We start from the raw sequence: 12,400 nt of genomic DNA, 5'->3' as shown, positions 1-12,400 counted from the left end.
GCCAGAGCAGAGATGGGCGAAAGCCATGTGCCAATACTCGGATATAAAAGGATGTGACAGGAGGCAAGMATTTTTAAAGCAGAACTTCTTTCCACACATCAATACAGTCAAACCTTGCCAGTTTTGAACTCTGGGTTACCAAAAATTAGCTGTATCCTCTTAGATTTTGTTCACTGCACATGGCTTTGTGAACTAAACAGACTTTAGTCCAGTATGGTTGTAAAAGCAGCCAAAGCCTTATTTCTAAATCTTGCCTCTTCTTCTTCCAAATTCACAACTTTAATACAACTCTCCTACGCACCTTTCATTTAGTAGATACAATTCAGCAAGAGTTAGGGKTTTTTTTTATTTTAAAAAGAAGGAACTGCAGATAAAGATTTGTTAGACATCATCTTCCTACTTTGTCTGATGCCACCCCCTATTTCTCTTATATCTTTATTTCATTTGATGCCATGCTTTTCCCATGTTCGTAATTTCACCCCAGTCTTTCTGTTCAGTAAAATCTTCTTGTTATTTCTGTATGTAAAATTTATCTTGCCTTTTTTTTTTCCTTTGTGATAAAGAGAAGTTATTTTAACCCATCATTTCCCAATGATTCCTTTCAGAGATAGGAATAAATAACATGTCAAATTAGCAATGTGACCTTATCTGAGTGTATAATAATATTTTCAGTATATTTTCTCAGCACTGATGGAAGAGGTGAATTTCTAAGCTCATCCTTGAATTAGTGGGTTTGAGCTGTAAGAAATCATTTCCAGTGTGCTTATGAAAAAGTCATTCTAAGCTTGGGCTGTCAAAGTATCTGATATTCCAGGTGAATAAAAAAAATTCACAAAGTTTTATTGGGAAAGTTGATGCTTTACCCTCTGAGGAGTGCTGAAATTTTGACCACTGATTGACACTGACATCTTGGCATTCAGCTTACATACTCCTGTGGTTATGCTCTCCTCCTTACTCACTGTTGCTTTGGAAAAGATGTTTTTGGCAGCCAATCCTCTAAGACACAGAGTGAAATGAGTAGCTAAGGAAGAGCAGAACTACCTCCTGTTAAATAAAGAATTAAAGCCATATCCTCAGCTTTGGCAAAGCAGATGCAAGAGCATGATTACCTTAATTCAGCTCACTAACTAGCTGTTATGGGGACTGGCAGTTTTCCCTTTCCTGGATCTGCTAAGCGAGATGACCACTTTCCTTCGCTACTTCTCCAGCACCTACCTGTTATCTCATGCTTCCCATATAATTTTTTCTCTGCTCTGTCTGCAAGTCATTCCTGTTCTCTCCTAACTCACTCCACAACGCCCTGATGTGCACAATACCATATTGCAAGAGTGAGCACCATTAATGAACTATCACATAGGTCATGGGGATCCCATGATGAACTATCAAGGCTTTTGTGGTGAACAGTACAATTGCCATTATGTCACCCAAGCCTTCCTACACAGGGAACTAGTAGCTCTACCATAGTATGAAGGTCTCATCTTGTTCCCGACTTGTCACTATATTACATTTCTACTCTGAAAGCTCAGCTAGCATAATGGTAGCTGCTGCTGCTGATCTCCTCTACAGATGACCAGAAGGCAGACATTAAGCAAGACTACACTGAAGGGTCTGGACCTTTCCTCATTGAAGGTGGACTCTGAAAAGCTTGGGGCTTTGGTATCTCAAGAGCTACATTGTTTGCTGGTATTGCTGAAACTATAAAGTAGAGCATGTCTAGATATCACCAAGAAAATAGGGAACTTCTCTGGTCAGGACTACGTGGCAAGTCAGCAGCTATTCTGAGACAATGATGACAGATTAAATGTGATGTGAGTGAGCTGTAACCTGTTCTGAAGCCAAAGCTGCTGTTGTGTATGTTGGAGACCTGAGCATCCAAACACCAGCCCAAAGCTTTCATCTCCTTCTGATGACTGAAACCCAATTAAAGGGGAGCCGGGTGACAGGTTTCACACTAAACATGGCTCAGCAGAGATGCTCAGCAGCTCTTAGTTCCCCGCTTTATCAAAGCTGTCACTTTCCCTGTCTGTAGGAATTGGTAATAAAAAAAATTGTGTCTAATAGGTGTCAAGATAAAATCAATGGTCTGTCTGAAATCTGCGTAATTTCAAACCTGCAGGTTTTCTACCATGAAGCAATTTGCACAAAAATGAAAAAAAAAAAACAAGAGAGAGAGAGAGAAAGAAAGAAAAATTAAGAGAATGAAATGCTAGAATGCTTGGTTGTTCAGCATATCAGAGAGAACAGCAGGGAGAGATAACACCACTCAGAGCAGGATGGGCTTTGATTAAACAAACAGGCTCAGGTTCCTGCTCACTCCAGCACCTCTCAAACAGGAAATGTTACAAAAGCTTGAAGCCACTCTCGTGCCCCTCTCCACACAGGGAAGATGTTACCAAAATGAAAGCAGCCTGAATAGACAGCCCACCCCACTGCTGCAGGCTTTCCCCTGCCCTCCTTCAGAGTTAGGGCAAATTCACTGATGTATATGGAATGAAAATTTGAAGATCTCCTCCTGCCACATAGGACAGCACTTACCTCAGCAAAAAGATCATGATAAAGTGCCTACAGTAACACCGCAAAAACAACACACTCTTTCGCCCTTCTGATACCACACCTTCTCCCTCTCTTTCTGTGGTCTGCAGATGCTGTCACGTCACCTTCTCAACAGCACTGATGCTTCATGGCTTGGAAAACTCCTACCTAATGAGGCCACAAACTGGAGGCCCCTGTCTCCATTACTGGTAACGGCAATGGAGTTTTCACCATAGACAGACCTCAAATTTTCTCATCTACTACTGGCTGATAAGCCCTGTCTATACATCCACTTTGGCATGAATGAAGTTCCAGACTGAGGATTTACGGCAGTGGAGTTTTCTAACACAGAACATTTTTTAAGGCTCTGAAGATGAAAAAGAAGAGGTTCCAGACAAATGTATTGAAAAAAAGGCAACTGCACTCATGTGATTGGATCTGACACCAAAACACTTCCATAACACGCTCAAACAAAGATAAGGTACGTTGGTGCAGCTTGCGTAGGCTTCCTAAAGCAGCCTGGCCCAGACTGAGGAGAATTTGTGTGCTGTGAGGTTCCCTTTGGCATGTCTAGCAGAACAGCTCTGGTGAACAGATTGTGTCAGGTTCTCCAGCCTTTCTGGAGCTGCCACATTTCCTACCTGCAGTGTTAGTTTCTCCAGTTTCATTTCCAGAGCTCTGTTCTCCCCTTCCAGCTTGCTGCGTTCAGCTTCCAGCTCTTCAATTTTCAGCCTAGAGAGGAAAGGAAAGGTAATAAATGCTATGTCCCTGCATAGTCCCACCACAGATAATCAAGTAAAAAATGAAAACACAAACACTGGCAGATTCTTCTTGTGTTAAATATCACAAAGCTATACTAATGAGATAATTAAAACATATGATTAAAAGATAGAACATTATATAATTAACATAAGATTAAAAGAATGTATAATTAATATATACAACTTCAATATATAGCAAATTCAAATTAGAGACTACCTGAACCAGAGACGGAGTCTGGACCATCATGTTTAATAACCACCAACAGCTAAAATCTCCATGAATGTGTCAAATCTCTTTTTGATCTGATTTATACTTTTGGCTTTCACAACATTCCTTGGCAGAAAGTTCCACAATTTAATTATGTGCTGTATGAAAAATTAGTTCATTTTGTTTTATACTTCACATGTGATTACTTTACTGAGTGCCTGTTAGTTCTGCTATGAAAAGTTGTGAATAATTGTTCCATACTCCCCTTCTCCACTACCACTTTACAGGCCTCCTCTATTATTTCCTGAAGAATCTCAATTTAGTCTTTCCTCACATCAAGGCTTTTCCATATTTCTGCTCACCTTTATTGCCCTTCTTTGTACTTCTGCAAGTTTTATATAGACTTTTTGCTATGGGGAAAGCTAGATCTACAAACAGTATTCAGATGTATTCAGTGCTACAATGAGGCTTTCTGTTTTCTTCTCAATTTCTTTTCTAATAATTCCTAGTATTCTATTTGTCTTTTTGGCTACTGAGCACTTAACTTATTTTCAGAAGATTGTTCACAATAATGTAAGATCTTTTTCTTGAGTGATAACAGGTCATTTAGAGGCCACTACTGTGCAGGTATAGGCAAACGCATTTTTTCCCATGTGCATGGCTTTGCATTTATTGACATAGGATTTCATCTCCCATTTTATCATGCAGCATTATAAGATTCTTCTGCAGCTCCTAACAGTTTTCAATTTGATAAGTTGAATAATTTCATATTATCTCAAATGTTGTCACCTCACTACTCACAAACTTCTCTCTGTGTTGGATAACAAGTTCCCAACAAAAACTGTTCTGGGACCTACTGGAAAACCCTCAGTATTGTGAAGACTGACTGTTTATTCTTTGATTTTCTATATTTTAACTTTCTGTAACATAAACTAACATAAACAGATTAACGGAAGAAAACTACAGCATATTTTATGAAATACAAAGATAYTGTCTCTGGCTCAGGAAGTCCTTGAGATGATACTCTAGAGGCTGGGAGATCTTCCTGGCAAAGTATCACAGTAGGTTTGTCCTATTCACATACTCCTCTACGGGCCATCACTGCAAACAGTACACTGGGACAGCCAGCTCTGTGAGGTTTTTATAATCTTACTAATGCAAGAAAGAACCTTCCTTATCCCATCAGAGAAAGCTTCTTTAAGACCTTTGGCTGAAAGTTCTTTGAAAAGTCAAATATATAATATCAACCATATCAGGTTTAGCCAAATGACAGTTGAATCCTTCAGAGAACTCTAGCAGACTTGCTAGGCATGACAAATTACTTTAAAACGTGCAGCAGAACATTTTTGCGTGCATTTAAATACAGAGCACAAAAACCTTAATGTTGCTTCAAGAACCTCACCTTTCGCATCTTAACTTCTTGTGATTAATGGTGCAACTAATGCATATTAACACTGATCTTTGCATCTGATTTTCTCAGAATCCATTTCTAGAATATTTTTTAATATTCTTGATAATACTCACTTTTAAATGATCTAAATTAAGCTGAAAATCCTTGTACCATGAGAATAAACAATATGCCCATCTGCCAGTCCAGAAATTATCATGCAACAGAATATTCAGGTGCAGCTATGAAGATACCTCTCCTACTAATTAGGCGTATAAGAGGAAAAAGTTGCAAAACTTTTCCATAGAAGTTGGTTGAACTTCAACATGTTCAGCATAAAAATGTCTGCTTTATAAATATGTAGTTTGAATTGCTTAAATTATTTGTAAGCCTGACCCCTGCTGGTAATTTTCAGATATTATAAAAGTATCATCTGTTTTCATTCTTGGAAGCTTCTAAAATGCAGAGAAGTGGCTTTCAGCATTGTCTAGGCCATTAAAAAAGATCATCAATAATTTCCAGAAGAGATACAAAGCTAGCGGGGATGGAGGGTACTGAAGAAGCAGAAGACTGAAAAGGTCGGAAAACATGGAAATTCAAAATGGAATTAATGCTTTTAGCTGCGCGTTTCTAAATGGATTGCAGAGCAGGCCACGGGAAGAGCAACATTTTCCTCCGAGGAAGAACAGCACAGCAGCTCCTGAAAGGTCAGAACCAGACACCCACGACTCTCACGAGCACTTTCGCCGTACTTGACATGCTGAATTTTAATTTAGAACAAATTTCTCACCAGCCGCCCTCCCAAATAAGCTGCGAGCTTTCTGCCGGCTGCCCACAGAACTTCCTCTCCGCGCGGAGGCTGACACCTGGGCCCCTTACTGCTCGCTAAAAACTAGACATAGCCAGCTCTGGAAAACACTTCGAAAAGATTCGAGACACAATCAAGCTGTAACCAGGGTAGGTTTAAGTGATTATATTTTTTATGGCGCTGGCCTTTCACCCGCCCCGCAGCCGCCTGCTCTTTCGCCATATCCCACCCCGGACACAGGGCAGCGCTTTCTGCCTGGCGCCCCGGGGAAGGTTGGGCAACGCGCCCACACCTGCACCCCTCTTCGAGCTCGGGAGCAGAGAAGCTGCTGGCGGGGACCCTCCACCCCAGCACGGGAGCATCCTTCCCGCGCCGCCTCGACGCTGCTCCAGCAGCAACCAGCCTGCTGCCTCCTCTGGGCCAACGGCTGGGAACATCGCTGCAACCTCTTTGCAGCACCAGAGAGGTTTTTSAGCGCTCACTAGTGCTTTCACTACTTATCCAGCTCCTAACCTATTTTTAACACTGTTAAGTGTCCTGCATCTCCAGCAGGAAAGCACTAAGAACCATTAGCACRCTGTTTGCGGTATTCTGTCTTGGCTTAACGGCCCTGGGGAACACTTCCCAGTGGCTAAGAGAGAGAAGCAAAGGGAAATCCTAGCTATATATAAACACAGCAAAGCATTTGCAGCTGGCGGTTAAGATACGGCAGTCAAATATTGAAAAATATTTACTTGCTTGGCACTCGAATTTTTCGTCTAAGTAAATTCAGGTACAGGGCCAACTCAGCGCTGCTGCTGGATGCTCCGACACGCATAAAGGCAGCATTAGTCTGCACGCAGCCTCGTCCTCTCGCTACCCAGGGACATCCACAGTAAGATGTGCGATGCCTATTTTATCACCAATTTGCATGCCTCGACTTGTTACATATGAAAGTTACTTTCAAGTAGGAAGAACAATCCAAGATAAATTCACATGAGAACAACAAAAAGAGTAAAGAAAGATCTGGGTACTGTATAATCACTTCTCGGTTTAATGTTTTGCCCTGAATGAATGCTGGTGCTCGTTTTAACAGCAGCTTTGTGACACAAGGAAGGAAGAAACATCAGTTACTTTCTAAAATACTGACACCATTCTGAACTTTAGTGATACAGGGAAAATTATTTGRATTAATTTCTGGAAAATTTACCAACTTATTCTATGTACAGAGGTTTGAAAACACAAAAACAAACCAGAAAAAATCTCTTCAAATTTCTGGAAGGCTTTTTCTGTATCAGAGGCAGACAACTTAACCCAGAAGAGAAGCCTCCAAAGGCACAAGGTTAATTCAAGCTGTCTCGGCAGGCTTTCACAAGATCAAATTTAGTGCAGAACAGATAAATTAGTATTTGCTCCAAATGGTGGATTTTCCCATTTCCCAAAACTGAGTTTTATATYGTCTCCACTACATATTTTTGCTGTCCCAAATTGGTAGGGGGAACAACAACAAAAAAACCCTGCAGCTTCAGTAGACCCTTTTTACTGAAATGGCATTTGTGACAACCAGGAGATACCACACTGTGCGTAGTCAGTCTACCAGGGAAGTGCTTAGATGGTGGGCGCTGCTAGAGAGAACGGCCAGACTGCTCCTATTTTAGAAAGGAAGAGGTGAGACAGAAGAGAGGAAGGCGGTGCAACTTTCAACAGCATCTAGGCACTTCCAAAAGTCTCAGTCCACTGCTTTCCTGTGGAGTTAACCCCCCATCGCCCCTTTATCTTTTTTTGTTGGCTTTTAACGTTCTCAGATGTGGTACGTGACGGCCTGTAGAGTACTGTGGGTATCAGCCATGAGGGCCTGTCTCGCAGAGGCCCCATCTGTGGTGAGGACATGGCCATGTGGAAAACCTATTGCTGAACAGGAAACTACTGAATGGAGCAGAAAATGCATGTGTTGGGAAGACGCTATTAAGGGATCCAGATGGCACTGAGATGGTGTTAGGAGCAGAGCAGAGAGAATTCCAGCAAGTGTGACTAATAGGCATTGGCAAGGACACGAATTTCTTTTGAATTACTGTAACTCTACCCAGTCACTAAACCCACAGAAAACATTTAGGATTTACTGGGGTTGCAGTCTGACAGTAGAAAGAAAAAGTTCAGATTTGTTCCAGCTGAAAAAGTCCTTCAGCTGTTGCCACAAGTCTTTAGTAAAGTTTTTTTCTAAATATATTACTTTTATTTATAGGTTCTGAAACATCAGTTTCTGCACAGCTATCACCATCCCTCTAAAACGTGTTAATGCCTAAATGATCTCTACTTTGCCATACCCCACAGTACCTGAACTCAACAGTTTGACCACTTTTTCTTTTCATAAGATCTGCAGAATATAAACAAATATGATTTCAGAGGCAGCAGCAAGAGGTGTGAGAAATGACAGCATTAGCCCTGGCTTTTATTGTCTCTTCAGAAATGATGATGCTGGGAGAGAGCTTCATATTTAAAGTTATAAAAGGTCTGACGAAAGAGCACTTTGTTCTCAAGAGAAGGAGAAAAACTGATAAAGTCTTTCAAGTTTCTCACTGAAAATTTACTTTCCATACTAAAGAAAAATGAGACAAAAGATACATTTTAAAAAACTCTCATTCACTCACAGGAGGTGAATACAGATTCAAAGGATTAATATGGATTTTTTCTTCCCCTTTATGTCTCTCCTGCTTTTGTTTTCAGAAGTTAGCTTCTAACCATAGGGCGTATATGGAAATGCCTGGAAGCTCACAGTCCTTTCCTGCTTTGCAGGCTCCTCTCCCTGGCTTCTGCCGATTTGGCTCCATTTTTCATATTCCGGCATGACAGCAGCTAACTGGAGAGGCTGGGCTCCGTCCAGCAGAGCAGACGCGTCGTACTGTAGGTTAATGGGATTTCAAATACCATGATAAACTACAATAATGGAAATAACTCCTTCATAAGCTGTGGGATTTCCTTCCCCACTTTCCAATTTGTAAAGTTTGTATTCCTTTTCTCCCTGCTTTCTGCCAGAATTAACTTGCAACAGCTTTCTGCAGAAGGAAGGAAGACCAGTAGAGTTTTGTTCCTAGCTCCTCCTCAGGCGCCAGGTAAAATTGAGTAAGCTGGTCCTGTTGAGGCCCACAATGACACAGCAGGAGGATGAGCGAAGCAAACATAATCCCTAGCCATACTCATCCCTGTTCTCCTCCAAACCTGCTCTGTTCTTTAATCACAGCTACCCAATTCCCCTTTGCTGCCTGGAGCAGAGGCAGCCAGCCTGGCAGCCTGAAGCACTCTGAACATGGGCCGCAGCGAATGGTCCCAAGCCCTGAAGCATGGGGGAAGATGGTGATTTCTCATGTGTTCCTTTGAAAAGGAGCTGTCTTCTGTAAAGAAAACACTTGGCCCAATTTCTTGGCCAATGCACAGAATATGACAGAAAACTCAAAATTAAGCCCAAACCCATCCTTAGACTGCTTAAGTCTGGAACCATAAGAAAAACCCTTTATACAAAGTCAATTCTGCAATGCAGAGAAGCATGTGTGCTGCTGGCTGGAGTGTTTGAGAGATTGATAAGAGACTTGAAGGAGCAACGGTAGCAAACAGTGTGGAAAAAGGAGCAAGACCTGGCTTACTAGCTCTTGAGAAAGACAGTAGAAAGAGAACACTTTGCACCAAATCATTTACTGTTAGAAACCAAAAGAGCTGAGCAGCAAAAGGGTGATTAAAAAGGAAGAAATAAATGCCTTTTAGAACAGTTCTGTAGCTAAATGACTAGCATCAGGGCTTGGGACAGGTATTTAAATCATCTGGTCTACCCTAACAACAAAAAGCAGTTCAGTAAAAAGCGACAGAAAAAACAGTCTGGTATTAGATACTGTGTCTGTGGTTTCTGTGCACCCACAGCCTCAGGAGCCTGCAAGTACTGAAATGGGAAAGAAAAGAAAAGACAAAATATCACTGTAAGACAATTCCAGAAGCTTAGCCTCTGCTGAAACAGCTTTCAATGTATTGCTCATGACCGGAGAATAGCTCCACATCATTAATGGCTTTACTGGGAACAGGCCTCTGTTTCTGTAATACTTTTTATGGAGACTTTGACACAATTTCATGAAAGAAGGAGAGAGATGAGATTATTAGTCAAAAAAATTCTTTTCAAAAAAAAAAAAAGGAAAAAGGGAAAAAAGAGAAAAAGATTATAGGGGGTTTTAGGGCTTGCTTTGTGCAGAACCCAGCACACAGAGCACCACAATAACGTAACAACTGGGCATTTGTGAGTTCCCGTTGCCCCGGCTCAGGAAACGGACTGTAACTCGGGAAAGCCAGCCATCTCCATCCCCTTCGTCAACATGAAGCAGGCTTAGACTACGTGGCAATCCGGCTCTTTCTCCTTACACACACTGCCCCTGAAGCTGCTCAGTTAATAGATGGCAAATGCTGCTCAGTGAAGATAAATACTGAATAATGAGTCTTGGAGGTGAAAATAAAGAGACTGAACGTCTCCTACATGAAAAGGTGCTGCAGCCCACACCAATCCCGGGAAGGAGAGACTGAAGAGTTACTGTAGAAATACTCTGAAAACCTTCAGCTCCCAGAAGACAGCAAACAGGATGCTGCTTTTACTGATAGTGAGGCATAATATTAATCAGGAGTGATGGGTTTAATGTTGCTGAGGAGGTGCTGAATGGCAGCAGCAGTACAAACATTAGGTTTCAGAGGGTCTAGTGTCCCTTAGCAAAGGAAAAATCTGAATGAGCTCAGGTCCAAACACCCAAGGCAAGCAAAGCAAGTGGAGAAAGGTTTATCCTCCTGAAAGAGGGAAGCCACAGCATGTTGTCCCCTACCAGAACTCAAGCATCTGACAGAATAAAAGAAGATGCCTGCCTTGGCTCTTCAGAACTACTGTACCAGTTTGAGGGAACTACACTCCAGGAGCCAGTCCCTAAGATCAGGTTTACAGCTCTACAATGTATTGGAATAGCTTAGCTGAACATGTGTTATTTTCAAACACCTCCCATCCTGCTGTGGAACTGGGCTTTCAAAGCTGTAAAACAAGCTCCAGAGGCAAAGCACAACAGCAAAGTCATAACATTCAGGCCAGTAATTTCTGCTTTCTGCAAAATACTGTTTTCTGCAAAAGCTAGCTTTCAGTCCTAAGAGGCAGTAACACTTTATAGTGATGGAGCTGAAAATATAAAAGAATTAAGAAGAGAAACTCCAGCCAGAGTCTTACATCAGCTGAGAATAAAAAACTCGGCCTGTCAAGATCTAACTGATTTGCTCAGCTTAAATAAAAGGAACTTTATTAAACGTTTGAAAACAGATGAACTTTTCTGCGCTCAGTATTTATTGTGTCACCTTCTTTGGAATGGAAGCTGTAAATGCTTTAATGAATGAATATGTAGAAAGGTTGTCTAGCTTCACAGTAGCTTTTGTAAATGCTCATGTATCCTCTGCTGAAATGTTGTTTTGTAACTTCTCTTTCACTGAATCACAACAGGTATCCCTCTGCCATCTCCAGCAATGCACCAGGGGAAACATCCCTCTTTTATCTCCAGTGCTACATGCGTGTCGGTACTACAAAAGGTGGATTCTAAACCTCTTTACACACATGCCAACAGATCCTGTATTTACAGTCCAGRTTGAGACAAAGAAAGAAACAAACAGCAATGCTGTTTCCACAGGGAAAGAAGTCAATAGGAGAAACAGTGATACAGAAGCCATTGCGATATGAACTACTCGAGTGCAAGGACCCCAAACAGATTTATAAAAAGAGCAGTAGACTCCCGAAAGAGAGAAAAGGTTATAAGGTATCTAAAGGCAGGAAAGATCAGGGACTGGCACTTTCTGTTAACGCTTCATGGATTTCTTACATCCATAAAGGCTGGTAGGAAAGTAAAAAGGGTGCTTGGGAAAACAACATACTGCTTCAGAAATACAGGGAAAACGTGTTCTGATCAATGCTACCATACTGTTCACTGAATAGTAAGCCATCAGTCAGTCTATATATATAAATATATATATAGGCAGTCTGTACGCATATACTTTTGCCATGCATGCACAGAGAGTTTTAACATGATGGGCCCTGTATCTGTACAAGTGCTCTACCATAATATGGCAATAGCAATACTAGCAGACAGTGAAACTAGCCTGGGCCTTTCCCTTCTCACTAGTTCCACAACAAATAGAAGCATCTGCTTCGCCACCTTCTTGCTCTGCCTACCTGAGCGCATCAACTTCCTCCTTAGTGACGAAGACGCTTTGATCAGCTGTGCTCTCTTGAGACTTCAGGACCTTCATCTCCACCTCCAGCTGTAGAAGAGCAGAGGCGTTAGTTCATTCGGTAGTAATGAGGGGTACTAGAGACATGCGAACAGGAGAGGAAGGAGGAGAGAATCACTGCATCCTGCCCAGGTCAGATCCCTCGCGGGACACTGACATGTAGCACAGCTTTTCATGTGCTGAGTGCCAAATCCTCAGTTAATCCTGCTTGCCTTTTTGCACTCTCTTTTGCCTTCCCCAACATTTTCTCCTAGGTAGCTGAGGTATAGAAAGCTGATTTTTTCTAAGTGGAGCTTCTGTTTCTCTTTCAGATATTTCTGCAACCCTTCCCCTCTCGATAAAGTGAAGCAAAGAATTACTTGTATGGAACTAGGAGTCGTCTGGTACCCGAGATTCGGTACTGGCACTTCAACCTCATTTAGCATCAATTCCTCCCCAAA

At 41.7% G+C, this 12,400-nt stretch overlaps 1 protein-coding gene across 1 annotated transcript in view; it reads right to left on the bottom strand.

The window, feature by feature from the left end:
• MAD1L1 (mitotic arrest deficient 1 like 1) overlaps window positions 1–12,400 on the bottom strand; it is a 375,918-nt gene that overhangs the window by 159,340 nt on the left and 204,178 nt on the right. The window contains exons 15-16 of the mRNA XM_026083221.1: window positions 11,902–11,990; window positions 3,174–3,264 (exon numbers count right to left, since the gene is read on the bottom strand). Of these exons, the coding sequence (XP_025939006.1) occupies window positions 3,174–3,264; window positions 11,902–11,990 (180 nt within the window). The remainder of the gene's footprint in view (window positions 1–3,173; window positions 3,265–11,901; window positions 11,991–12,400) is intronic.

This window comes from Apteryx rowi, unplaced genomic scaffold, assembly GCF_003343035.1.
Source record: "Apteryx rowi isolate R43461 unplaced genomic scaffold, aptRow1 scaffold_6, whole genome shotgun sequence".
NCBI classification, from domain to species: Eukaryota; Metazoa; Chordata; class Aves; order Apterygiformes; family Apterygidae; genus Apteryx; species Apteryx rowi.
Note: the sequence above shows the minus strand (reverse complement) of the source record. Positions and strands in the feature narration are given on the sequence as shown.